The 27839-nt window shown below is 45.4% G+C and overlaps 1 protein-coding gene across 1 annotated transcript in view; it reads left to right on the top strand.

Moving 5' to 3' along the window:
- Positions 1 to 27839, top strand: part of LOC118791165 (ecto-NOX disulfide-thiol exchanger 2-like) — a 124037-nt gene that overhangs the window by 64146 nt on the left and 32052 nt on the right. Inside the window, exons 3-4 of the mRNA XM_036548447.1 lie at positions 7763 to 7894; positions 18947 to 19102. Coding sequence (XP_036404340.1) covers positions 7763 to 7894; positions 18947 to 19102 — 288 coding nt within the window. The remainder of the gene's footprint in view (positions 1 to 7762; positions 7895 to 18946; positions 19103 to 27839) is intronic.

Raw genomic sequence — 27839 nt, forward strand, 5'->3', positions numbered from 1 at the left:
ATGGGACCATTTCCAGTCCAAGTGTGAAAATCCCTGTTGCCTGCCTCCATTGTAATTTTGTGCAGAGGGTCTTCAAGGCCCTTAAGACAAACAAGACTGATGAAGCTTCCGTATCTGTAACAGAATCAATAAGAAAGCAGAAGACTTTGAAAGAACAGTTAATCATTTAATAATCATGTTGCCATTAGTAGCCACCAACCCTAGGGCAATCTATCCTGGTATTGATGTCGATTGGATCTGCTGATCCACTTGAGTAGGTGGATGACGCCATTACAGTGACCTTCAAAGGTCCTAGAATGTAGCCCAAGCTCTTGATTTTCCCTTTCATAATAAATGGTCATCAACAGATTTGGATTTCTCTCAATAACAATATATTTTCTTCCGAATCTGAAGGGGCCATACATGCATTATTTTACCAAGAAATGAGTCTGCCGTCTATGGTATCGTTCCTGTCTCTGTCGCTGTCACATACTTACTCCTGATACAGAGATCCTTCAGCCCAAAATGGCAGGTACAGACTGGCATTTGAGTACACCAGACTGCTTACAAGATGGCTTTTAATATCTGACCATATGAAGTAACTTGTTTACTAAAGCAGTCTGGCTTGCGGTGCTCTCAGCAAAGTGCTTAGCAGATGAAAAAACAAACAAAACACAAAAAAAATGCATAGGACTGTTTTGTTGCTGGCTCACACTTTTAAAATATTTTTTGCGTCTTTGCAATATTGTCTAAGGGAATATTTCAGGGTCAGTTGGTTTTACATTAATATAGTATCTTTCATAAGCAACGCATTCCCCCCACAGACAGCTGCAGTCTAAGGAATGGACAGTAAACCTTGCAAAATCTTTGTTGTCCCTGGAGAAGAAAAATGGCTTTACGTCAAGGGTGTGTTCACATACAGTTTGAACCTAGAATTTAGAAGGAGATGGTAAGTACTGTTATGCTAGAATTCTGCCACCATTGAACCGTGGCTCATAGTGAAGGGGAATACAGAAAAGTTCATTTTCTTCAAAAGGTAGTGTACCATTCAACTGCTGGGCTCCACGTGTGTGTCTGGAAGTGTTCTGCCTTCTCCAGTCAGTAGCTGGTAGCAGCACTGAATTGTCGTATTGCATGAGGAAAGTGTACCACCGACCACATTAGAATTGAACTGTGGTTGTGTTTGTACTCATGAACAGGAAGGGAGGAGAACATTCACACCCGTTAACTCCAGAATCTGAAGACAGCCTTGAATGGTATATGTGAACACGCCTGAGATTGTTCCTACTGACCACCCTTAGCTGCATGTGTGCAGGTCTAATTTCATCCCATGTGGCCATTGGCTTTTCAGCTGATGTAGTCTCCCCTTCTACACAAGTGCTACAGACCCTGGACCATGTCTACAGCTATACTTTTCTGTTACCTTCTACAACGGGTTGTGTGTTCATGAATAAATTATTCGGAGTACTCAGCAAATTTGTGCTTTTGCCTACCATTACATTACATTACTTTACATTACAGCTCAAAAGAATGAAAGTGTATTCATTCAAGATGAATGAGTAACAGTGTCAAACCAGACTAATAACACTCTCAGAAAAGTGAGTGTGAGTATAACACTATTTATGATGATAGTAGAAATCACAATCTGCTTTTATCATTTATATTTTGGAGAAGCCACAGCAAAAAAGTGTTGATGGAAGATGTTTCTTGTTTGTAGATGAGCACAGGCGATGAAATGTGTCATGCAGAATATTTGTTATAAAGCTGTTCTTCTTGCATGCCTTGCAGAAAGTGTGGAATCTTGTTGTGCCTCAGAGGCAACTTTAATTACAGACCACTGCAAAAAGGTCCCTGTTAAATTGAACAAAATGTTTATCTAATCTAAGCTACAATAGCATGTCAAGAAAACCATTGTTAACATCTGTGTGAAGAGACATGCTGGCTGACAGCACAATTTTGATTTGTGTTTTAATCTAAGTTTGGACATGGATCATTTGTCATCTGACTTTGAATAAATATTTATGAATGATCAATCTTTGCCACAGAAACAAATGTAGCAGAACTTTGTTTACCTCAAAGATTGAGATCGTTGCGAATATGGCAAAATTGAAAAACAGCGCTGACACAAACCCCAACAAAAAAAGGATTCAATCTGATCAAGTCACTTGCTCCCCAAGCTAAACAAGATTTTTTTTAAAAAATTAAATCAGAGGTGGTTGTATCATGTGAATTGACATGGACCAATTGTAAACGCACATTGAAACTTTGGTGTCGAAGTATCACAAGTATTGAGATCTGAGAAAAAAAGCAATTGCTTTTAAACAGCACCCCAAGAAGGAAAAGGCATTGGGATGGCTCACAGCTGAGTAACATAGATCATCTCCATGCCTGGGTCAGGAGTTCATTCTGTACCACACTACCATTAGTGCTAATCCCAGAAGGTGCAATTTGTTTATGCTGTTCATTACAACCACTGAAAACTGGACCAGTACTACTGAGCAAACAAGAAGGAAACACAGATAAAGAATGCAGCAGGAAAGTGATTGAAGATGTGTGGGTGTCTGCGTGCATTAATATGTTTGTTTTGACATGTGCGTTAGTATGCGTGTACAACACGTTCATCGGTACTGTCTCAGAGCGTGCAGATGCAAATACATGAAGGGAAAGGGGGTCGCGAAATGTGGAACAGCAACGTTTTCCACTCTAGTGAGTTCTGCTGATCCAGGGCTCCCAGCTTCAGGAAGTCTGCCTGCGTACTTGCACTCTCTAGATCCATGAAAAATTAGGTCAACATGGCATCCTCAAGTTTGCATCAAGTGCATCCTGTTCTGCCTTGTGGGCATATTTTTTCAAACACTGGGTTCAACTTCCTCAGAGCTTCACAAACTCAGCCAATAGGATTGCATTTGTATGTATTGCTTCAAAGGAATAGCAGCTACCATGTAAAATCCACTAAAGTGCTGTTGTTGTGCCCTAATGCAAGATACTTTAGGTAGCATACGTATGACCCCCATAAGTGCTGTATATCACTATTTACAGGAGTTTATAATGCTATATCCATTCATTTAACCCAGTGGATTAAAATCAGAACTCCATCACTGGAGTTTTTAGTCTGTGGCTGTTCACTGTCTTGTTTTGGGTTAAATATCCTTTTTGTCCCCCTGCTTTTCTTGTTCTCTCTGTTACACTCTTTCGCTCTCTTGCCTTCTTCTGTGTTAACATCCTGTTTGGCCTTCAAGTGATCTTGGAGGTGTCCCAGTAACACTCTCTTAAGATCATGTAATTGGGCTGTTAGCTGTTTCAGACCTTGTGCACAGTAAAATAAATTTCCCAGAGCTTGTCTTGGCATACCGTCGGTGCCCCCCCCAGCCTGAGTTAGCTTAATAGCTTTGCTTTCCCTGTGGGTCTGGAAAACTTTGTTGCAGTAGCACAACACAAGCTGAAGGCTTGGCTATCCACGGTGGAGACAGACAGAGAAAGGGAGGGAGGGGGGAGTGCCCGGAGGAGACACCACTCCGTGCATCCATCTCTAATGATCTTACAATGGCGCTCACCATTAGGGGGAGCGCTAATAAATAAAATGTGATTGATTGATTCAATGATCCTGCAATGTTCCCCAGATTTCCCAGAAGAACGCTCTTATAGGAGAGCAGCCCTGCAGAGCGCCATTAGGGCATCAGATCGTTAAAAGCCATCTTGGCCTTGCGCTAGCTCCCAGGCTCAGACCAGGGAGAAATCCTCAACCCTGTCCCGCACCACGTCATTTTACCTTCAACCTGAGGTTTGCGCCTCGTAAAGATATCCTAGATATCGTAGGTCTCTGACAAATGATCCGTGGTTCACCTTTTAGTTATCATTGGTTGGATGTATTTAGCATTTAATAAATCAGCATTGTGGTGGTTGTTTACTCTGTACTTGCTTGCTACATCCATCACCTCTCCTAGGATTAATTTTCAAATCCTAATTGACTTTTTCCTGGAAATTTGAAATGTGCTTCAAATTCCAGTGAGACCGACATGTTAAATCTTAATTGAAATGTAAACCATTCATAATTCTACAGAGTAAAAGGTGTCCTTTAGCACATATTTCACTAGGATTAACTTGGATTTTAATTAAAAATGCTTAGTACTTTCAAACACACAATTTCCTGTGTTGTTTTTCTCACAGAGGCCTTTCTCGTCAGGTGCGTTTTCACTGTCCAAACCCACTTTCCAGGATCCTCCCCCTCCTTCTGTTTCCACACTGCCGCGGTAGGGCTGCGTGCGATGTTGATTTTTCAGCTGCTGTTTGCTATTCAAGCAAAAGGCCTTTCCACTCTGCCGGTTTGATTGAGTGGAAGGGCGCCACGGGGAAAACGGAGTGCCCTGAAGGTCATTTGTGAAACACAGTGCATTGAAGATGCACAGCACACGCCTCCTCCAGGGCTCCCATTATTGCAGGCCATTTGCCTGGCTTGTCTAACCTTGACCCTCCCAAAATTCTTTTTTAAAGTGTCTGATGTCCACAGCTGAACCGTTAGGCGATGTGGACGTAACCAATGAAGCTCAAACCTTGGCCCGAAGAGCAATAATGAGCAAGTTTACATATTCTCAACAGACCAGCCCCAAGGGTGAAAAGTGCCACTGGAAGAAGATGCAGCTGGTCCTAAATCAACAAGTGTTGTCAAGAATTCCCCACTATTGCCCTTTTAAGCAGTTATAGGGCAGGGTTTTCTTGTCAGTGCCTGCCGTTCACCAGCTGTAAAACCCTGCCCTGTCCTCCCACCTTCCTTATGACAGCAGTGGCGTCAATAATTCATGGGCCGACTCCCGGGCGGGTAATTGGTTAATGAAGCTGTGAGCTCCCATTGGACATTTGCTTAGCAGAATGACAACATGGCATGGCCCGAGCCAGCTGTGTCATGGTAACACACACGCAAATGGAGCTGTAATTAGTCAGACGAGCAAAGGTAACAGTATTACCCCTTCATTAGCGGAGTAGCGCAGCTGAGACAGAACAATGCAGCTGGCTTTTAAGTGATTTGCCAAGGCGAGGGGAAGAGAGGGCTCCGTGGGCCATGTCGGCAAACAGCATTAGCGTGTGCTCTGTGGCAGAGACCTTTTGTTGTGTGAAGTGTTTTCATCAGGCAGGGCTTGTATTAGTGAAAATGGCGCATTCTCCAGTTGTGAGCCAGGGTATAGAACTGATGTGAACTGAAGCAGGTTTATTTTTGACTATTGTGAGAGGGAACAGAATTATGGCCCGTCACCTGTACGTCTCTATCGTGTGCATGTGCCTTGTGCATTATATTTGTATTATGCACACTAAAATATGCATTGTATGTGGCTGTTGTCTTCAGCCATCTTTCCTTTTTGCATGAATGTTTTTTCACCTATCCATCAAAGATGCAGATGCAGGAAACAGATGCATGTTTTTGCCGTGACAGAGCCCTGTAACCTTGGAAACAGTTGAGAGCTGGAGGCCATAATATTGAGTTGAGTAGAGCCTGTGTGCGTTCACAATAATGTATGTTCCCTTTGGAGGATATTAACGTTTATATATTCACCGCCAGTGCATCTTTCACAGAATAGATCCTACACTGTCCTGAAGCAGCAGTAGAAAGAGAACTGGGCTCTTAACTGGAGTGTTTCAAGTTAAAAGCCCCACTGAGATGCTGCTGTTGTATCCTTAAGTAAGGTGCTAAATCTGTATTCAGTACTTAAGTGAAATAGCGAAATGTATAAATGTATTAAAAGTAAAAATGCAAGCTTTGGAAGTTTTCCTGAATAAATGTGTCTGTTAAGCAAATAAAAAATGTAAGAGATCTAGCCTCATATTTAAATCCATGCTGAATCCATGCTCCTCATAGGAAACCTGAAGGAATTTTGAATCACAGATACAGCAGAAAGTTTGCCTTGCCTACCCATACAAGGGATTTTTGTCTCTTTAGTATTGTCTTTTGAAAAAGCACATAATTGAACTAGGACAAAAAATGAGGTACCATTCAGGGTCCCATCAGTGACTGTGTTTGCTGCATGGACTGAACTCTTTCCACATTGACTCTTTACTACTTTTTGCTGAACTGCAAAATTGGCCAAGTACTTTTAGCTTTTTTTTAGTTCCATTTCTTGGAACTAAACCAAAAAAAAAGTTTCAAAATCTTTAAGGTGGCAGCAAAAATGTTTGAAATTCCTGTGCTATATAACTCACTAACTGCATAAACCTTCATAAAGCCCTCATTGTTACTCTGTTAGTAATAACAATCACCACTACTTTGTGAAGTGTAAGAATGGTTCATGTTGTGCCACCACAAATCATTACATGCAGGCCTCAAAAACAGCAAAATAAACATGTAAAGTCAAAAGCTGGTAAAGATAAGGGTTAATTAATTACATTGCCGTTCCTTGTGTTACTTTGTGAAAACATTACTGTGTGGACATGTGTGAACAAACCACTGATTTTGTTGAGATAAGTTTCCTTCCAGTATGTTTTCTCCCAGCAGCCACCATTATTCTGAGGGAAATAGTCATACTAAGGATACTACTCATATTTTTTTCAGTATGGGTACCTATGACCCATGTGTTTCCTGTGCTGAGCTGTGAAATGAATGAAACTATGAGGCGAGTGCGAAGACTCCATGAAAGCCCTGTTGAATATACAGAGGCTTTTCACCGTGCGGCCATATGGTTGCAGTTTGAGTCTGACCTCGGCCCCTGTGGGCTCTGACCTCTCACAAAAACTCTGCCTGAACCCTCCCGGTTGTCTCGCCGTGACTCCAGTAACTCATTGTATAAGGCAGACCCTGTAGAGGGATTCCGTTGCCTGCTAATGCACACCGTGCAAGTGTGGCAGGAGTTTGTTTCCATGAGCTGGGGCTTCTAGAACACGCCGTCCCTCTCCCTGCCAGATGAGGCCCCTGCAGACAGGAAAGGAGGAACTCTGGGTGAGGAACGAGTCCCGATCAGCTAAATGACAGGGGTAGCGGTTGATGTTTACAGGTTATGAAAGGGAGAAGGGGAGCCGGTGGCTGGGGGCAGGGGTTGCCGTTTAATATGTGATGTGCGATTTGACTTTGTTTACTTTACTTCTGGCTTTTCCAGAGGGATCTGATTGTGTTTGCTTTGCTCTGCAAGGAGCCGCGGTTGGCAGAAAGCAGGTCAGCAATGCCTGGGGTTGCTTACGGATTGGTCTGCATTTGTGTGTGTGTGTGTGTGTGCGCGTGTGTGCGCGTGTGTGCGTGCATATGTATGCATGTGATGAGAGAACGAGAGAGGCTTTCATGTTTAGTAAGCCCCATGATCTCATTGAGTAATCCAGCAATTACATATAGTATCCATAAACAAAATCAGCAGAATATATTGGACTGCATCAAAGGAGTGGAAGGCTCTCCACTCTCTGAGGTTGATCATTTTGCTTCTCATTCTCAAGTCTTCCTTCTCATTCACTGCTCTCTCTAAAACGCTCAGACAGTGGGAGTGCCCATGAGAAACGAACACGGACATCTGATTGGAGGAAAGAATGCTGTAGAGTACCTGGAGGGCACCACCTGTAATGGATTGGATTCTGCAGTCTTTTTCATTCTTAGCTGTGCACAGCATTAAAATGCAGCATTGTGCACCGTTATTGCTCGAGGTGAACTGAGAGTACACTTCCCATCTTTCCCCTTCTGATGTGAAAAAGGTACACCTTACAGGGTTAGGGAAGGCTGTTTAATGTAAGACAGGAAGCATTTTTCTCGGGGAAACTGAGAGAGATCTGTGTTGGAGATTTAACACGCTTGCGTCGTCTCGCCTTCTCTCCGCAGAGGGGATCCGGAACATGGCCATGGAGTCCAGCCCGATGGGGATGCCCATGTCTGACCCCAACGCCTGGGCAACCGCCATGAACAACCTGGGGATGGCGCCGATGGGCATGACCGGCCAGCCCCTTATGTCAGGTATGCTTACGGAGTCAGATCCTGACGCCTTTGCTCTTGATATTGCTAGTAATGTGCTCCTGTGCCATCATGCTGCTGTGCACCGTGCCCTAGCTCAGCTCCAAGACGTTTCTGTGGCTGTGACTTTTCCACAGATAGGGAGCATGGCGAGAGAGGTGAACAGAGGGGGCAAATGAGCAGGTTGCCTGATGAGGGCTTTGGCGCCTTGGGTACGAAAAGGGATGTGGCAGTCCAGCCTGGGGCTTTGTGTCGGTGGGGTTAGCTCTGTCATCAGCTTTTTCACCGCATTAAAGTGCATAGTTATGGCAGGCTCAGCACAGTAGTTACGAGTCTATTATCAGTGCGAGAACTTCAAATGCACAGGTGGCGTAGTTAGTGACCAGTTACTTCCTTAGTCTTCTCTGCTGGTTTGCATGGTGCATCATGGCTAAGTGAAAGAAATGATTCCTGTTTCTATCCAAACCGAGCTTGTCGATGACACAGATTAACAGTCAGCAGTGTAGTGGAGTGCTTAGTGAACCAATCCTATACCTGCTGCTAATTTTAATCCGGGGTTGGTCACTGCTCTTATACCCCCAGTCATCCTTAACAAGACTTACGTCAGTAAATATCCAGCTGTATAAGTAAATGGATAAAATATTATTTATAATCAGTTGTCATCTCTTAGGCAAGGAATTTTTTTGTAATAGAATCATTATGTGTCATTTATTGCCATTTTGGGAATCCATCAATTGAGATAGGGAAGGAGAACAAATGCTGTTGGTCTTCTGTGGTTTTGGTTTGGTTCAGGAGCAAACCATGGAGCTGTTTCACTGCAATGCCCTTGGAAACCAGATGGCATAAAGGGGTGGGAAGGGGGTGGGGGCTTCTTCAGATAGATGGCTCATGACTCTGGGTTAATGGTCTGGAACTGAGGGGAGAAATAAAAGAAATACAATAATGCATGCTCACGGCACAGTCTGTTTTTTACCTTTAGTATTTTTTCAATATCGTTACGCCATCTGAAGCATTTATCATTTTAACGGGGTTTTACACTTGCCATTTCACCACTCCGGCCATAATGATTAATGTGTCCGTGTGTCTTTTCCCCTCCTTATTAGAATGGCTTTCTGATGTTTTCTTTTTTTTTATAAATTGCTGCCCACGTCCTGTGGAAGTCCACGTTCTTATCGGCAGCGCAGTAAAATGTATGCATTCCTGCACACTGCCCAAGGTGTGTATTTCAAATCAAGTGGTCTACGGGAAGAAAACTTATCCCCTCCTACTGTGCGTTCCCCATTGAATTCCATTTGCACAATTTACCAAGGTAGTTATGCACTTTGATGAAATTTCTATAGGCGATCAAGCAAATTATATATTTTTCTGAGCAAGTAACATATTCGTTCATTTCAGTGGTACTCTGTACATAACTGTTGGAGGAGAGAAAAGCAAGGTGTCTCGGTCTGTGGTCTGTGCGGTGGGAGAGGCTGAGACATTCCCCCGCATTGCAAATGCACCCCAGATTACTGGAGCGCATCCCCCCCCCAGCACGTCTTTCATTTCCAATCCGTCTGACAAAAGCAATGCCGCGCCTGCCCCGGCCTGTCACAGCTACGAGCGTTTGAGAAATCTCCGATCCCTGCCCTGCTGTCAAAGAGATGAGACGGCGTTGGGAGGGGTGTGACTTACCCGTTATATGAGTCATAATGAGTTTTCCGAACCCCTCAAAGTCACCGCAGGGCATTATGGGAGACAGGGCTCGGCTGGTGTCCCACGATCCCCTCCCCTTTCTCGCCCTGACTACAAGAGGTTAACGCCGCACGCTGTAGGAGCAGAAAGGGTGACATTTACAACCAGCATTTTTACACCCTCTGTGGTGCGGTGCGTTCTAACTGCTTGCTGTGGATGCTGCATGGGGGAGTAGTTAAGGATTCATCTTGGCTTAGCTAGGCTTTTAAGCTACAGGTTCAGCTAACGGGCAGGGCACTGGCCACTATACACCTGAGTTGTTTCAATATGCTGTCCAGCTGTATAAATGGAGGATATGTAAAAATGCAAACTATGCAGGTCACCCTCACCAGGGGCATCTACCAAGGAAATACTAACAATAATAATAATAACAAAAGAATTGAAGCAGTTGGTATGGTATTCCCTCTTCATGGTGTTCCCATAAGTACAGGTGTACATATAATTCTAGGAAAACCTAGTTTGAAGTCCTCCTGGCTTACCCCAGTGCTGTGTAGATGGCCGGTGTTGGAGGAGGTGGGCAGTGAGCGCGACAGTCTCCCCTCATTAATCACACCAGGAAGCAGCTGTTCCCTCCTGGTCGCCCCACATTAAATCCCAAACTTTCCTGCAACTTAATTACCACCATTGCATGGCTGTGTCAGCACTCTGTCCCTCTCTCTGCACTGTGGAATTATGACAAATACTTCTTATCTCTGCATCAGTCCCCCCTCTTTCCTCTTTCATTCATGCGCACACACACACACACACACACACACACACACACAAACACTCACTTACACTCATATACAGGTCCACTGTCTCACACACATATACACACACAAATACACTTGCCATACACATACAACCTTCAAGCACACACACTTGCATGCACAATGCACATACACACATGCTCAGACGAACACACACACAAATTCATCCACACATTCTCTCTCTATCATACACAAACATGCACACACACTCTCTGACATGCATGCTCACACGTACACAGACACACATATGCTCTCTCAAGCTCACATACACACACACACACACACACACACACTTACACATGCAGGGATACACACACAGAATATTGTTTTTATTCATTCCATTTTCTCATTCCATTCCACTTCGGGATGTGTGCAGTGGTAGAGATTCTAATGTGGTGTATATTGAGGAACATTCCATTGTCCTCTGTGATTCATTTTTGAATATTTCTCAGTCTAATGGTGTTGTTTGCCAACACCATGCCCACTATTGCAGTCTCTTGCTGTACAGTGAAGAGACTACCACCAACAGAGCTCTTCGATTCTGTACAAAAATACAAATATGTTGGGTTACAAGTTCCTGTTTCACACACACACATAAAATATATGTATGTCTCATGTACGTAACTCATTTTTTGCATTCAGTAAAATCACTTACACACTGTATTGCTGTTGTATTACATATTCTGCACATAAGAGTACATTAGATAGCACAGAAGACCACTGAATAATGTTCCCTTCCCTATTATCATTTGCAAACCTCCAAATTATAAAGACAACAGTCAAGTGACTTCAAGTGAAGTCAAGTGATCTGTGGAAATTGGGCTTCACATACTGCCTAGCCTCCCCCATGCTCAACCCGTGATTGATTAAATGATCAACCAGCATTGCACGAATGTCACTGGAAAAGTCTTTTTGGGTGAACCTTTCCCCTTCCCCTATCACTTGCTCTCCCCTTCTCTGCCCCATTTTGTTGCACTGTTCTTCAACAATGAAGAGTTCACCCATGACTTCTTTTATTCATGCTGAAGCTTTGACAGATAATTGAACAGTTTAAGCAATTTGAGTTAATACAGGTGAAGTGTGAATGAGGGTAATTGGTAATTAGAGTTTAGCATTTTCAGTCACATACTTCCCATATTAACACAGGAGATTTCATCATGAAAACTGTGCTGTAAGTTAGAAGTGTGTGTGCAAAGTGTTTTGCAGAAGAGTTAACTAGAGTTGCAATGTGCGTGAATACAAGTAAAATGTGCCGTATTTTCAGTGGTTTAAGCTTTTGAGCTTAAACCAAGCTTTTCATCTTATTTCCAGGATTGGTGGTATTGTAGGTGAATATTAGGTCCTGCCTCTCTCACCTGAAAAAGAGAGGGGCTGTTTTGCAGATGTTTCTTTCTGTTCAGAGCATATAATCATCTACTTTCTACCCTTCAACTCTCTGAAATTGATTCACTCAAACATAACTGTTAAAAGTAACAATTTCTTTCCTTGACCTGGCCAAATTGAGCATAAACAGATGCATTAGGCAAGCCTTTTGCACGTCATATTTTAACACAAACATGTACATATGAACAGGGGCTCAGTGCGCCTGTGTTTTTGTATACCACAGATGTGAAGGGCTTTAAAACAATTCTGCCTTTAAGACCCTTATTGACTGAATGGACTCATTTTGTTGTGCTTATAAGCATTCGGTGTTATACTTCATCTTTCTCAGCGCACCTGCAATATTACATTACGCAGGCAATGCATGCAGGCATTTTAGTATCAGTTCTATTAAAAACTGACTCAAGGCTGATGGTCTGATTAGTGCCGACATATGGGTGCTCTCTGTTGCCAGCTCTCTTCACACATTTCACACTCCGCACGACCTGCGCGCTTCTACCAACACAATGCCGGAGTGAGGTGGCACACTCATCATGTGAAACACAATTGCAAATTCCAGACGGTTGGAGCCTTGTAAACCAAGCACATACCGTTCTGGTAGACTGGCTTGGCCCGGCCACGTGGCTGCATCAGACAACAAATACCCCATTAATTATGCTGTTGTTCCAGGGCTGAACATACTCGGTTCTCCTCTATCTAGGTTAACATGTCTGAATAACACAGGAGTATGTGGCTATAGATGTCTTTGGCGGGGATTTCCGTGATCGTCAAGGAGAGGCTTGCTTTGGTCTCCGAGCTCCGAGCTCCCCTGGAACCCCTCCTGGGACGGGGCTTTGTGGATGAGATCCGGCGGAACCTTTGAGGTAATCCCCCAGATTTGCGACCGCTCCCTTGTACGGGAGGGGATACCCTTATTGTCTGCGCTGTCTGGCACCGAGCCCTCCTCACCGAGCTATCCTTTTCCCCATTTCCCACAACTCCGCTGCTGTGGCCTTGTGTGTCAGGCGTTGGGTTGCCTTCGCCAAGGCAAACAGCGCTGTCAGAACGCTTAGATAATGTTAGCGTTAGTTTATGTGCTTCAGGATTCACTTGACTTCAGCAGTGAGTTAGGAAAAAGCCCATGGAGAGTCCTGGCCCCGGCCTACCGGATTGGCGCTTGAATCAGATCCGGGCAGCTGTGTAAATAGGCATTTTCCGACGAACACCAGAAGTGTTTCTGTTTTGGCTTATGAAAGGGAGACGCACACTAAACCAGATTATGTCCCAGTTGATATGCCCTTGATAAATGTTTTTTTTCCCTTGTTTTATATTTTGGGTTAAATACTCCATGATATGACAGATTTAATGACCATAGAGTATGGCCCAGCCAACAGTCAACACTGACTTCATAACAAAGCCAGGACAGGGGGTCTAATTTTGGGTTATGTTGGAGGGGATGCAGAGCAAGAAGCATTCAGCAGCCAAGTGAGAAATAAAAAATTATTGTATTACAGTAGCATTTGTCATGTATTTCATGAATCTTAAGTAACAAAACCTGGCTCTTAACTGCATAATTATAATCATATGGTAACTTCTCTTCTCTTTTTACCCCCTCATTTTCTTACTAGAGAGACCGTCTCAGAAATTGTATGCAATCTTTTGTTCCAGCTACAAATTGTAGAAAACTCTGGAATCACTCCATTTATAATCTTTGTACTCGACAATATTGAGCCATTTGTACAGAGTTTACAAATGAGAGGCCCTTAGACCCCCTGCTCCTGGAGCGCTCACCATCTCTGATCCAGGAGTTTAACCGTTCCTACGGTAATTACACCCCAAGGGTTTCCACCGGTGCTTGGCGCACTTCACACATTATCCAATTACAGCCAACAGCGCAGCTGCCTTATGGGAAATGAAGTTGGCAAAGCTCTTTGATGCAACGATGGAACCGCTCCCCAGCGAGGGGGGCTTTTACCACGTTTAGCCGCCATGCATGAGCTTTGGTACAGAAGGCAGGGACTTGGCAGCTAGCAAAACTGTAGATCGAGCGCAGGCTTCTGATGTGGCGGGATGTTTGAAGTCAATATAACTGAGTTTACACAGGCTCATCGCGCTGCTCACCGGCAGCCCATATCCCAGGCCTGACATTCGAAGCCGCGACAGGTGGGCCTGGATTGGCAGTAATGCAAGTGGATGGGCTCGCTTCAGAGCACCGAGGTCATCGATCTGCCGTTTGGATTTCCACTAGCTGCTGTGATTCCGCCTAGCGCTTGAGATGGGACCAGCCACAAAGCTGAGGTGGGAACACATAACCAGATTCACCCCACGCCATACCCCCCCTTATAAATACATACATAAGCTTTTCACAGTCTGCTGGGAATAACACTCTCTCACACTGCAGTTTTTTTTTTCATATTTTTCACAGTATTCTTTTTTTCCACAAACTCACCCTCATAAAGACAAATATCCTCCAAAATAACTGCCTGAACCTCATGGTCATGTCTGCTTAGTGTCTTCGGGAGAGCCGCATATCTCTATCTCACCTGGGGAAGAAGCGGGAAATGGATACGCAGCGCTCGCCACAGGCGCGTAAACTCTTCTTTCGCGCTGCCGTTTTTTCTTTTTTTCTTTTTTTTTTTCTAAATGCCGCTTTAAGTAGTTTTCAAGGCTGGGTCTGTGCTGCCAGCATTCTTGGCAGCGTCTGCAATGGATGGAGATTTTTAAAGCCGAGATCTCTGGCCACCAATTTATCGAGAGCCTCATTCCGTATTTCGGAGGGGTCAGCTCAGGTGTCTTGTTAGAGAATACCCTGCGTGCCTCCCCTCTGAGAAGTGCTCTCTCTCTCTCTCTCTCTCTCTCTCTCTCTCTCTCTCTCTCTCTAACCCCCAATCTTTTCTGGGGGCATTTACACTGGAAACAGGAGAACGGGACAACTCTCCAGCACCCAGCCCCCCCCCCCCCCCCCCCCCCCCAATGCAACCTGGCAATCACTTAGAGGTCTCCACACTACCAAGAAGATTTTGGGTTTAATTCTCCTCAGTAAGGTTGATTTATGGCAGCTTTCCAACACAATTCAGGGAGCCTACAGGAAGTAGGTTTTAAAACAGCCGTGGAAAGAGTACAGAAAATAGCCGGGGTTGGCGAAAAGACCAGTTTCTCACAGGCAAGACCACAGAACAGAGGACTTGTTCAGCTGTTTCCTGCTTTCATAATTTCTCGGTTGTCACTGCAATCAGGAGTTTTTTCCATCTCCTTTTGCTGAGGATGGCGTATTTATCTGACTGGAGGGAAGGAAACATGATTTTTACAGAAGCCACTAGTGTTCCTTGTGCTCACTAAGTCCTCCAAAAATTACTTGGACAAACAAAATTACTTTAGCGGCTCTTCCTTGTGTGTTGTGTCTTGAATACATGTTGAGCAAACAGCTCATATTTAATATCTACCTTTTTATAGGACTGTGATGTCGAAAACACATTAGGGGAGGAAATTTCTCCTTTTTGCTGAAATGTTCCCAATGGCACAGTTTAATAGGCACCATGTGGTGATGCCAGGCAAGAACAGGCACCGTAATTCATCAGCGCTATGCCCATTACCCGGGTGCCAGGGAACTGGAAGGGCTGGCGAACACTCGCCACTGCCGACGTGAGTCAGGGAAAAGGGGGGGAGGACCAGGCAGAGGGCCCCTTCACCCAGCCCTGGCCACAGAGCCTTCATTCTCAGCTCGGCAGTTTGACCACGGTGTGAGAGACCAGCCTCTCAGCACACTGACTGCCAATCAACCAACAGGGACACCAAATGCTGTGTATTTTCTTGTACTTGTGCATGATTTTAAGGAGGTGTAATGTCACAGTCAGCTGGAGATCAGCCAGTTATGACACGTAGAGATGTGTTGGAGTCATTGTGAAACCTGAGCAAGCCTGTGATATCACTTCCTGCTATACTGGCAGGGGATGATGGGAAGTGTGGTGAATATCAGCAGCATGTTAATAGAACAGCGAAGTTTAGTTTTCAACAGGAAAAGTGGGCGGGATTAACATCTATGGGTGAGCAACTGGTGAAAATCAAGCATTAGAAGCACTTACACACACACACACACACACACACACACAAATGCGCATACACAGCCCTGTGGCCCTCGCATATCCCCCCTTCTCTCGGCCCAGGCCACTTTGATCTTGTCTCTCTCCTCACTCAGCCGTTTTGCCCTGGGGGTTGACCGCGCCGTGCGCGGAGCAGACCGGGATCATACACCGAGACGTCCGCTGATCTCAAAGCCGCGAGGCTGCGGCCCCGTCGCGTCCCCCGGCGCTCGGGGATCAGATACCCGATCAGATACCGGCCGCCCGTCTCTGTATTCCCATCACACCCCGGGAGAGCAGAGTGCCGCGCCATGCCGAATTTATGCGCCGCTGCATTGTTGTCACCCTCCTGTCACATCCGCCGCTGCCTCTCCAGCTCCTGCCAGCCCGTGTCTGCACGCCTGTCGCCTTTGCTCTTTAATCTCATTCCCTCATAATCAGGCCCGGGACAGGCTGCAGCTTGTAGAGCTGCTGTGGCTTACCTTCTGAGCAGCCGGGCGTACAGGATCAAGGGAAAAAAAAAAACAGGCAGCGGTCAGATTGGAAAGTTCAGATGTGTCCTGCAGGGGGAGGTGGTTTTCACAGCCCCTCCCCCCTATCTGATAGTGATCGGTGGGGCTGGCGGACCGCGTGGGGCATTGGCATTCAGGCAGAGGCCCTGCCGTCCGCATGGCGGCATCCTCTCTCCCCGATTCAGCTGCCTCGCTCTTCTGCCCCATTACACCGAAAAAGCCATCACCCATAAGCCCTGGGTGCAACTTATCACCCGGTTCCTCTCAATTTGCCGCATGAGGCAGGAATACCAACGGTGGAGCAATCAATAAGTCTGAGAAGAATCTGCGGCTCCCATTCTTCCCGTCTCACTCCTCTCTTTCTCTTGGAGGATCCAGCAGCCCCTCTGGCCCCCTTCCCTCATTACGGCTCTGTTCAGGAGACAGCCAACTGCCGGAGCATTCAAACCAATCTCGGTCTGTCTGCGCAAATGATGGCAAATATGACTCAAAACCCACTACTTTGGAGAGGTTTCTTATCATTATTTTTTGGCATCGCATGTCAATGTGTTCTTATCTGGAAACATCATGGATACCTCATGTGTCACATAGTATGATGTGGTTGGAAGTAGCTCATTGGAGGCTTTCTTCTCTGCCCAGGAGGTGAGAGGTATCACAAAGCCACTTGGACTAAACGGTAACCAAGCTTCAGTGAGAAGACTCATCTCGTTTCCCTTATTTCCAGCTTGTGTCAATGTTCCCAATTTTTTTTTCTCTCTGTGGCCAGCACAATGGCAGGGCAGGGTCTGCGACATGTTTTAGCTCAGCAGGCGCACAAGCGCACACACGCGCACACGCGCACACACGCACACAGAAACAAGCGTTTCAAGTCTATTTTTTCTCCAGGTACAGGTGAGACTCAGCAGAGCGGGGGCAGTGTCATTTCCATTTCAAAAGACTACTTGCAGAAACATAGCGGCAAACCAAATGTCCAAATCAATACTTGTAAATGACCGGCAGTTTGTTCTCGTTGTGGTTTTTGTATGTGCAAGCTTTTTTATCCCTGAGAATACATGTGTAAGGGTAAAGGCTAACTCTGACATGGTTTCATAAAAGGCGATCAATGAAATCTAATATAAAAGAGCATCAGAATATTGTGCTGACAAGAACAGGCTGCTCAGTCCACCTTAGCATTTTGCCTATCTCAATAATATAAATAAATAAATAAATAAAATAATAAATGATATGATAAATAAGTTACAAACTCTAGGATTGATGATCACTACTAATGCAGGCAACCTATTCCAGACATGAGTAATAATCTGTATTAAGACATGCTTTCAAATACGTGTGTGAAACATAGCTTTAGTTATAGTATGGTGCGCCTTTTAAAATTGTAAATACTTAATTAAAGTAAATTGAATGCTTTATTAAATCCTCCTGTGTATCATATGACTAAGACTAAGGAGGTTAAGCGCCTTGACTCTTGCTTCATAAGACATGCATTTAAGTCTCAGGACCACTCTTGTTGCCCCTCTCTCTACCATTTGTCTTTGTTGCAGTTTAGTAACCAAAAATTAAGACAGTATTCTTAATGTATAGTTTTGCCTATAAATACGAGGTACCCTTCACGCCACATTCTAGAACCCTGAACTTGCAAAGTACGGGGTTTTCTCCAGGCATTCTCCAAGCAAGCTCATTTTGATCGGTTCCAGTCTTCTATCCTTGTTGACGTTGTGCTATTAACTGAGAAGGAATTTATTAATATGCTCATGTTCACTCAGTCATTAATGCTAGCTGATGGGCAGAAACATTAACTTGAATAATTAGACTAGCTATCTTGCAGACTACTGTTAGTCAATTCAGAAAGAGTATAGTTTTTGTCTCTGGTTCAATGATACAGTAGAACTGTTTTTTAATGTTGTAATGAGTTTGCATTTGTGTTCTAATGGAGGAATGGATCTCTGAAATACATTTCCCTTGATGCATTTTACCTGATACGGCATATCTGAATATACAGCACATTGTCTTGTAGGCAAACTATTGTTGCTCTCTGAGTCCAGGCTTTCTATTACTTCAAGGCTACTAATAGATGTGAACACGAGGATCATACTTATGACCGTAAGCTTTGAAAGTGGGAGGGCCAAAAATCTTGTGCCCGCCCATTCCAGCACCAGCACCCTACTATCCCGTTTGCCTATTTAACTGCCTCAGTACAAGGTCCAGGTGTTTCTATTGCCAATATGCAGAATTTTGCATTGGTTGTGTTACATGTCATTTGTCAGAAATCTGTTTTTGGATCTTATATTAATCATATTTCTGATGCATTATAAACTATTCATTTATCCTCTGACTTTTGTATCATCAGCAAATCTATCAATAGAACTGTGTATTTTATGCCTTTTTATGATGTTTGTTTTCTAATTCATATTGCATGTGTTTATGCAAGCACTTTTAATGCATTGGTAATGTATGTTATATAGGTCAAAAGAGCATGATGAAATGATTTCATCATGGACAAGTACTTATCTCTAAGTATGAATGAAATAAAACAGCATTCAGTTCATCTGGCAGTGTGTTTCACATCCTGTTGATCTCATACATTGCTCAGGCATTGCTCATGCATGTCTCATGTCTCTTCCGCAGATTTCGACCCAGGCCTTGGCATGATGACCGGCATTGCTCCTATGAACCCCATGATGCCCGGCCTTGGCATCGTGCCTCCACCCATCTCGCAGGACATGCCCGTCGTCAAGGAGATCATCCACTGCAAGAGCTGCACCCTCTTCCCTCCCAACCCCAGTGAGTAACCCGCCCTTACCGCAGTAAACTCTCAGTCACCCCGGCACCACCCTGTCTGCTGGAATGGAAAAAAAAAAACCACGCTGTACATTTGCGCTCTCTGCATATTGAGATAGCCTCGACTCTCATCTCATTCACCAGTTTCCTTTTTATGCATTGATAAGCATCCCATCTCCCCTCATGCATTTTAATTGACGGCATTGACTACGGCAGGCCGAGCCTAAAATGCACAACCAAATAAAAAAGGCGTCAAGGTCTTCCGCGAAATTATACCCGCGGCCTAGGAAAGCTCTGTGGTGGGGCTATCGACTTGGCATTAACAATTCTGACAGGTTATAAACTCGATGGCAAGGCGGAGTGCGGCTCATGCAGGCACAGGGATGCCTCTACAATGCCTGAAGTAAGTGACGCTGGTGACAGGCTGAGATCATACAGGACAGCGGCTGTCCCCTGCCCCCCACCCCCACCCGCCGACGCATCTGATCTGCATTCAGATCTCACCAGGCTTGCAGCGAAAAGCGGGAGATGGAGGTGAGGTGAGGCCTGTAATTGGAAGAGTGACCTCTGAGGGGATGAGGTGCTGTGGTGTGTAAAAAATCTGCCAAGGCTCGGGGGGGGGGGGGGGGGGGGGGGTGGTTCACGCCCCAAGGGGTGAGGAGCTCTGCTAATTATCACACCGGGCCCGTGTCTGTAGGCATGTGGGGTGACACCAGGGACAAGGGCCTGAGAAACTGCCATTATCAGGGCCTCATACCAAAGCCTGCCCCAGCTGTTTAGGAGTCTCAAAGCAGCCTTGGATCTTGTCATTCGAAATGTCCTGTGTTACAGTTACAGTTACAGGTTTTCATAAATTGCCTCTATGCAATGAGGGATGAGTAGGGCCGTGGTGGTACCGGAGAACACCCAATGATCCTCATTCCTCTCTACAGTGCACTCACAGGCAGTTCAGCATTCTCACACTGAAGCAGTACAGCAGACCGCTGTCTGCAATCCCATCCAAAATGAAGAAGTCTACTCATTCACAAATTAAGCAACAAAGCAAATTCATTATTTGCAATAGTGGGTAACATTCCCAGCCTGTGTTAATCCCTGTTCCCCGTGCTTTGTGCTCGGTATCAGAATGCGTATTAATGAGACCTGGCTCCTCACAGGTGGGTAGAAATCTGTCAGAGCGAGACAGGGGGCGACAACACTGACTCCCCGGTGCCGTCTTCTTTTAAAGCGTACTTTTACAAAAATAACTTTTGTCAGTCACTAATCATCACTGATCAGCTTTTCAAGAAAATAAAGTAATAAGATCAAGAAGGGAGGAAAAAAAAAAGCATTGCGAAAGAGAACGACGGATTTGCGTAAGATTAACGACAACCCTTTCATAAAGGAAAGGAGCTTGCTTCGGATCCCAGATGGAATTAGAGCTCCTTTTGAAAACATCAAAACACAGTCAGATGGTGTTCATTCCTCCCTCTCTTCTCTGTTAAGTGCAAAGCTCCTTCAGACAGGCTCACGGGAGGATGAATCTCTCAGCGTCATCGGCTTTCCGACATGAAATGGTCAAGACGTCAGCATTCACTGTAGATGGGTCAGGCCAGGATGAGTGTAGTGTTTTGGGGTAAAAACAAGCATGATTACTGAGAGTGTAAGGGAAGCAGTGGCAGACAATTTTAATTAATTTATCTCTGGTGGTAGTGTGGCATAGTGGTAAGGAGCAGGGCTTGTAACCGAAAGGTTGTGGGTTCATTTCCCCACTGGTGTGCTGCTGCTGTACCCTTGGGCAAAGTATTTAACCCACACTTGCGCCACAGTAAATATTCAGCTGTATAAATGGGTAAAATTGTAACCTATTTAAGTCATTCTGGATAATGGTGTCTGCAAAATAGCAATCATGTAATCTCTGTTTTGAGTTCTGATGTTCTCTGTGTGAGAGGTGGCCTAGAAGCAGTTGCTGGGAACTGTAGATTCAGCAGACTGTTCCTAAAGAACGTGGCCTGTCCCCACCCCAGTCCCAGAGCGCTTCCTCCAGGCTCTGACAAGCCGGGGGAAAGGTGGGGCCCCCTCTTCCACAGACCCATCTGGATATTGGATATTAGATGGAGCCAGCGGAGGCTGCAGTCTGAATGCGGCCGGCCTTGGTATATATTATATACTGCAATCAGTGCGGCTTCTCTCATCAGGCGTCAGGAGTGCTTACAGAAGCCCTCACTCAATCCCCAGAGCTTTCACTCCCACTGCTATTAGAACAGGCGTCGGAGAAACCCAGGCGCTGGCACGCTCATTTCTCCCATCCCCCTCTCCCCCGCACTCCCTCGCACCCCTCCCCCCCCCCCCCGCCTCCCTGTGTTACCCCTCTGTTTTCTGTCTCTGCTCTCATCTTAAGTTGTCACTTTCTCCCGCAAAGAGGAAGAGCACCTTAAAGGGGCTCATCTTTGAAGCGACACTCCTGGGCCCTTATTTATTTCCCAGATAAAAGTTGTCAGCTGGGCCTTTGAAACGCCGCTCTGTCCCGCTCAATTACATGAATGGCAGAGATGGCACATATTGCACGGCCGGCTCGCCTTTGTTTTTTAATCAGGTGTGACCGCTCAGGATATTACCGTCCAGTTTTCGCTCATTTAACCCCTGTGGGGTTCTCCACGTGTTTGGTGACGAGCTGTGGGGGGGACGGGAGGCCAGCTGGTTTGGTGGGATGTCTCTCTCTGTTTTAATAAGCTGGAAGATGCTGACGAGGAAGTTTAGGACTAGGGATTGTGAGAATTGTTATTGAGAAGTGTGGCAGAAAAGAGGTGCCATGTGACATTGTCAGAGAGTTCATTGCAATCATACTTCAAGCTGGTTAATTCACACATCCTTGGACAAGTACTCCACAAAACAAGTTGTGCATTGGTTTGCTCATTAATTTGTAAGACAGGGATCTGATCAAACCAAGGCTATGCTGCGGACTATTTATTTGTGGCCTACAACCTTGCAGAACATGTACAGTGTTTTATAAGCCACGTCATCACTGCCGCCACCTGAATGGGCTTTTTGATTTTCATTTGAATTATTTTCAGAATTTGTCTAATGTCCACAATATCAGTAAAACAAAACAGACCATTACAGGTTTAAGGTTCTGTCAAAAAATATCTTGAGCAGCTCTCTAGCTGATACAATTGATTCTTAATGGGCCCATGTTTCCTAGGCAGTGGTCTCTGGTTTACACTGTAAATTTTCAATTTACAACAGTTAAGCAGTAGCTAGCTCAATAGCTATCTTGCGGGCAAAATCTGATTTGCTGCTAAAAGATACTAGCACAAATCCAGTGCACAAAAAAGAAACGAGAAAACAATTGGAGAGAAGCTCATTACATTTATTGCAAGGACCTCTTAGAATCTCAGGTCGTTATCTCCCTTGGAATGCCAGAATTGATTTACTGAATTAATTAAGTTGTTATATTGGCAGCATGTTATCAAAATGATTCTGTGGGGGAAAAAAACTTTATCATTTTAATTCACAGTAATGTGTGACTCTACTAGAATCACATACCGTGCAGCCCAGACAATGTAGTTTACAGCACAGCAAAGGACAGTGTAATCTGTCACTTACTTTAAGTAGCTATTTTTAGTCCATCCCACCACTAGCAGCTGGATGGCTGCTGTTGGCCTGTAGGTGAAACCATACATTGTATCTTGATTGTGGGGATGCGGGACATCATTGGGTTGCGGCTGTCAGTGTAGTGAAATGTTGATTGGAGGCTGTCTCTGACCAATCAGAATAGCTGCCTAGCAAGCTTTTGGCCACAGTTAGAAAAACACTTTTTTGCAACGAAAATATATGTGGGTTATTTAATCTCTCAACCAAGAATTTATTGTGTGCTTGTTGATCTGCCATTGTAAGTGAGTAAACTCTCAATATTAAAAAGACACTTAAGTGTGAATCCAGGCTTCTTCCCCATATGCTGTCAGACTCTCCCTGTTACATACCTAGAGTTCTATTTATTAACTGATCGGTCCTGCATGTGCCTGACTGCACCCGGCTGCAGCTTTGTGGATGTGGTCACGTCCATCCTCTCGGCTGGGAGACCAGGGGGCCATGTTTGCCCTCAGCCCGGCTCACAGATTACAGCCCGCTTTCATTTCCGTCGCGCCGAGGTTAATGAATAGATATCGATCGGCTGTCGTCGGCCTCTGTCGCCTGGGGGAAGGTGGAATTGTGAAGGACGCCAGAAGAGGCCCCTGATCGTATCGTGCCCTTTCCTGCACCCTCCCGAATCTCGGCTCCCGTGCCGGCACGCGGGTGACTCACTGCCCCCATCGCAGGTGTGTTTGTCATCGCGGCGGAAGGTGGCGCATATGGTGCCCGTCAACAAGCATCAGGCCCCCGCAGCCTGCCCCGGCACGGGCCCCCGAAAGTGACCTTTGCGTCCCGTCTCGCCCGCAGCCGGGACCGGTGTGTCACACTCCATCTCCGTCCAGCCCTATTCGTTAAAACACCCCTTCCAGTTGGCTTCTTCCAACCCCCTGCGCTTAAAGAGAGCGTAATCTCCTTCTTTTGCCCTTTTCTGACCGTGCCTGAGGTCCTCTCTCACGACTGTGTCGGCCTTTGTCCGGACGAGCGAAAGAGCGTGGCTGAAAGGAGAGAGCTCTGTAAGAGGAAGGTATTACCTGCCGTATCCTAATCCCCAAGGCCCCCTACGGGACAGGGTCAGGCTCTATCCATCTCCGCTTCCTCCCAAAGACCATGAAAGAAGACCCACGGAATCTACAACATATCACGACTGGCTACAGAAACTTCAAAAGGAAAGGGAGCAGCGTGTGCCAGGCATCTGTGGCGATGACTGATGGCTGGATTTTTCACTACCGAGCTTATCTGCTTTGCCAGCTCTGTAGTCCTTTCCGAAGATCGTGAGAGTGCGCACGGCGTGGGCTGGTGAAGCGGCGTACATGCCCCCCCCCCCACCCCCCTCCTCCCCCCTCCACCCTTTCACTCACCCACCCACTCCCTCTCTTGGCACGCCAGCCCAACCTTCTAACGCGCTACTCTGACCACTGCTGGGCCACAGCTCATCCGTGACCAAATTGCTATACTGGAATCTTAATGCTTGAAATACTTGCCCGTATAAACATGGTGAAGAGCCGGCCCCCTCCCTCCTTCCCACCCCCACTCTTTCTCTCTCTCTTTCTGTTTTCCCCTCCTCTCTCTCGGCATCTTTCTTTATTTTTCTCCTTCTCTCAGCCCCTGTCTGTCTGCAGTGCAGGCAGGGGTTTTCCTCTGGTGGAATTCTCTAGCTGCATAATCAGTTCCACACAGTCAGAACAGTTTTTTTGTATATATATATATATATATATATATATATACACATATATATATGTATGATATATATATATATATATATATATATATATATATACTATTTTTTTATCAATCTTTTATCTTTTTCAATACAGAATGAGTAAAACAGTGGATACACCCATGAGTATAGCAAGTATAAAAATATTGTATTTATTCATGTATTATAGATGTTTTAAGACGTTGAGTAAATGATATTAAGTTTCCTCACTGTTGATTGATTGATCATTCATGACTGACAGTGGTGCGCTTAAGAAACCTGATTTTCACCAGGCTTGACATTCAACAAGTTAAATCTCTTCATCATTTCTTCCCCATCAGCTCTCTGACTAATTAGGTTATGTAGTGCTTATGCAACAACCAAAGTCTCTTGAGCACATCGCGGTGGAAACATCAATGAATCAAGCTGACACCAGAAGCACATAATCAGTGTAAAAAACCTGCTTATTTTCCTATAAACGTCCTCCCCTAAATAAAGGGATACGATTCTGGCGGTCTTTGTGTCAGAAATGTGCAGTGTGGTGCTGATGATTTCCTTGGTGATATATTGAGCGCTGCTTTTTTGGGTTTTTTTCTGTCTTTGTTGTCTCGCCTCTCCAGACAGGGCAATTGCCGTCAGCTCAGGCGTATGATCTGTCACGTCCCCTCTCGAAACGAGGGGCGTCTGTGGCTCTGCCTTCGTTTGGGATGATTAGTGTGGGTGTCATCAACTCCGTTGTCTCCGAGTTCAGGGCCCCCAGGCCTTAACATGCTGGGCGCGCTTGTGTTTGTGTCTCGGGGAAACACAGCCCTTAGAATAACAAGATCCGCAAACCCCGGCGAAGATGGAATCGCTGTGTGAGGTTAGATACGTTCTGACTGCCGTTTCGGCCGGCCTCCCGTCAATTCTGAGACTTAAGTACAACGTGCCTGCCGTGGATAACGACTCCTAATTGGCATGCGATTGCAATTATCACGGACAATATGAATAATCTCCCACCACAGTGTATGACTCGGTGTGCGGTATACAGTGTAATTTAAGTGCAACTGGAAATAAAAGCAACAAAAGTGGCCTTTCTCAGCAGCACGCATCGTTGTCACCTCGCTGATTCAACAGAGTCAGATCCGCAGCCACATACTGATTTTGTTCCTTGTTTCTTGCTGCAGTTAGTTCTGGTTGGTAGTGTATATGCAGGGCCTGAAGGGGTGAAATGGTTGGAATTTGGGAGGTGGGGTGTCGCTTGGAGCCGGCCCAGCGGTTGAGTAGCGGCAGAGCCTCCCTCTCTGGGCCCCGGTCTGTTTCAACAAGGCTTATGATAACATTTGTTCCATCGAGGGCTGCCCCCAAGTCAGGGCTTTGGGAGGGGGGCCGAGGTCTCATCTTTGGCAGTAAGGGTGTAATAAACAGGAATTAAGCTAATCCGTGGGATGATGGATGGTGCGCGTTAGAGGCCGAGCAGACGGCAGGGGCCACGGGGGAGCCGTCTATATCCGGCACCTGGCTCCGTGCCAGTTCTCCCACCCCACTGGCACTGTTGTTCGGCGCGGTGGGCAGACCCCAGGCCGCCACACTGTCCCTGGCCCTCAGGGCTCAGACAGAATTACATGGGCACGCTGAGCTGCACGGGAAAACTTTGTCTAGGATTTAATGAGTTAACTTGTTAAAACCTGCTCGAGCAGCAGAGAGTTAACAGTTGCTCGAAGCAACCGTATTTGGAGTGGCAAGCGTTGCATTGTATTCCAGCCATGCACAAGTCCCGCTGATTGAAGTTCTTAGTCTGTTTGTAACGGCTCTTAAGTTTGAGCTCCTGAGCCGAGGCACACTAGACCAATTGGAGATTAGCTCAGTGATCCTGAACTGCCTTGCTTTGTGCGCAGAGTCATTCAAATCTGGAGAAAGCCATAAACCAATCACTAAAAGCCTTTCTGGTTCCAAAGACTTGACTCTGTTGTTACTGTAGGCTAGATGTGTTTCATTTTTTTGCCCATTATGCAAGTTTTTCACAGTAGAGATTTATTCACTACCTTTTTCTAAAAGAGTCAATGCCAAAGTAGGAATGGAAGACACCTTTGAATTAATGAACACGATCAATATTAATATTTAATCATGCATGTTATCATGCTACTATCAGCTATTTCCAAGAAACAGACTGCTTAATCAGTGATAGCATCACATGATCAGACTATGCTATTTAAAGCAGGTAGGTATCTATGAATTTTGTGTGTGTGCAATTCAGACAGAGAATGGGCAAGACCAAAAATTTAAATGTCTTTGAACATTTACTGGGCATTGTACTGGGCACCACAGTAAATCATGGCTATATCAGAGTATATACTCTTGACATACTTGCGATATACCATGACTATATCATGATACCATGAGTATATTGGAGTATGCTCTGATATACCCTGAGAATATCACAAACAGCAATGCACAACAGCGTCATAAGTTTATCAAGAACGGTCCACCAACCAAAAAAACATCCAGCCAATGGCAGTCCTGCAGTCGGAAACAGACCGTTTATGAAGACGGACAGAGGCTGACACATCTTGTGTAGAGTAACATACGGGCTACAGTCAGTCAACTAACAGCTGAGCACAACAGTGGTGCCTAAAGAGGCATATCAAAACATACAAGTCATTGTACCTTGTCACGGATTGGGTATGGCAGCCGACGACCTAACTGAATTCTACTCCTGTCAGCAAAAATAAGAAGCTGCAGTTGCGGTCGGCTAAAAACACAATCACTGCACAGTGGAGGATTGGAAAAACATCTCCTGGTCTGATGAATCCTGGTTCCTGCTTTTTAGTTCCGTTGGGAGGACGAGGATATGGAAAAAACCTCATGAATCCATGAATTCATCCTGTGGGGTGTTTAGCAATGCAGGCTGGTGGTGGGAGTGTAATGGTGTGGGGTGTGTTTTTGTGGCACACCTTGAGTCCCTTGAAAGGAGTAGAGCAACGTTTGAGCACCGCAGGCTATCTGAACATCATTACGTATCAGGTGCATAACTTTACTGTAGCAGTGGATCTATCAGGGAACAGACTTGTTCAGCAGGATAGTGCTCTATGCTACAAGGCTAGGATTGTCCAGGAATGGTTCTGGGAGTATGACGGTGAATTCAACTTTGATTCAGGTCTCAGTCCTATCGAGCGTTTGTGGGGTGAGATGGAACAAGCTATTCAGAGTAGAGATCCGCCACCAGCTAATTTGTAATAACTATGGGAAGCAGTCGGCATGGAGTCAACATGGGCCAGTATCCATTTGTTATATTTGCCCTAACAAATTCAGACTGTTCTGAGGGCAGACGGGGGACCAACTCTCTATTAAGTAGGTGTACCTAACGAAGTGGCCATTCACTTCATGTTTTAGTACACATCGGAATAAAATAGCAATCCCCATTCGTTCTGCTACCATACCATTCAAATTGCTATA

This window comes from Megalops cyprinoides, chromosome 16 (assembly GCF_013368585.1).
Source record: "Megalops cyprinoides isolate fMegCyp1 chromosome 16, fMegCyp1.pri, whole genome shotgun sequence".
Taxonomy (NCBI): Eukaryota; Metazoa; Chordata; class Actinopteri; order Elopiformes; family Megalopidae; genus Megalops; species Megalops cyprinoides.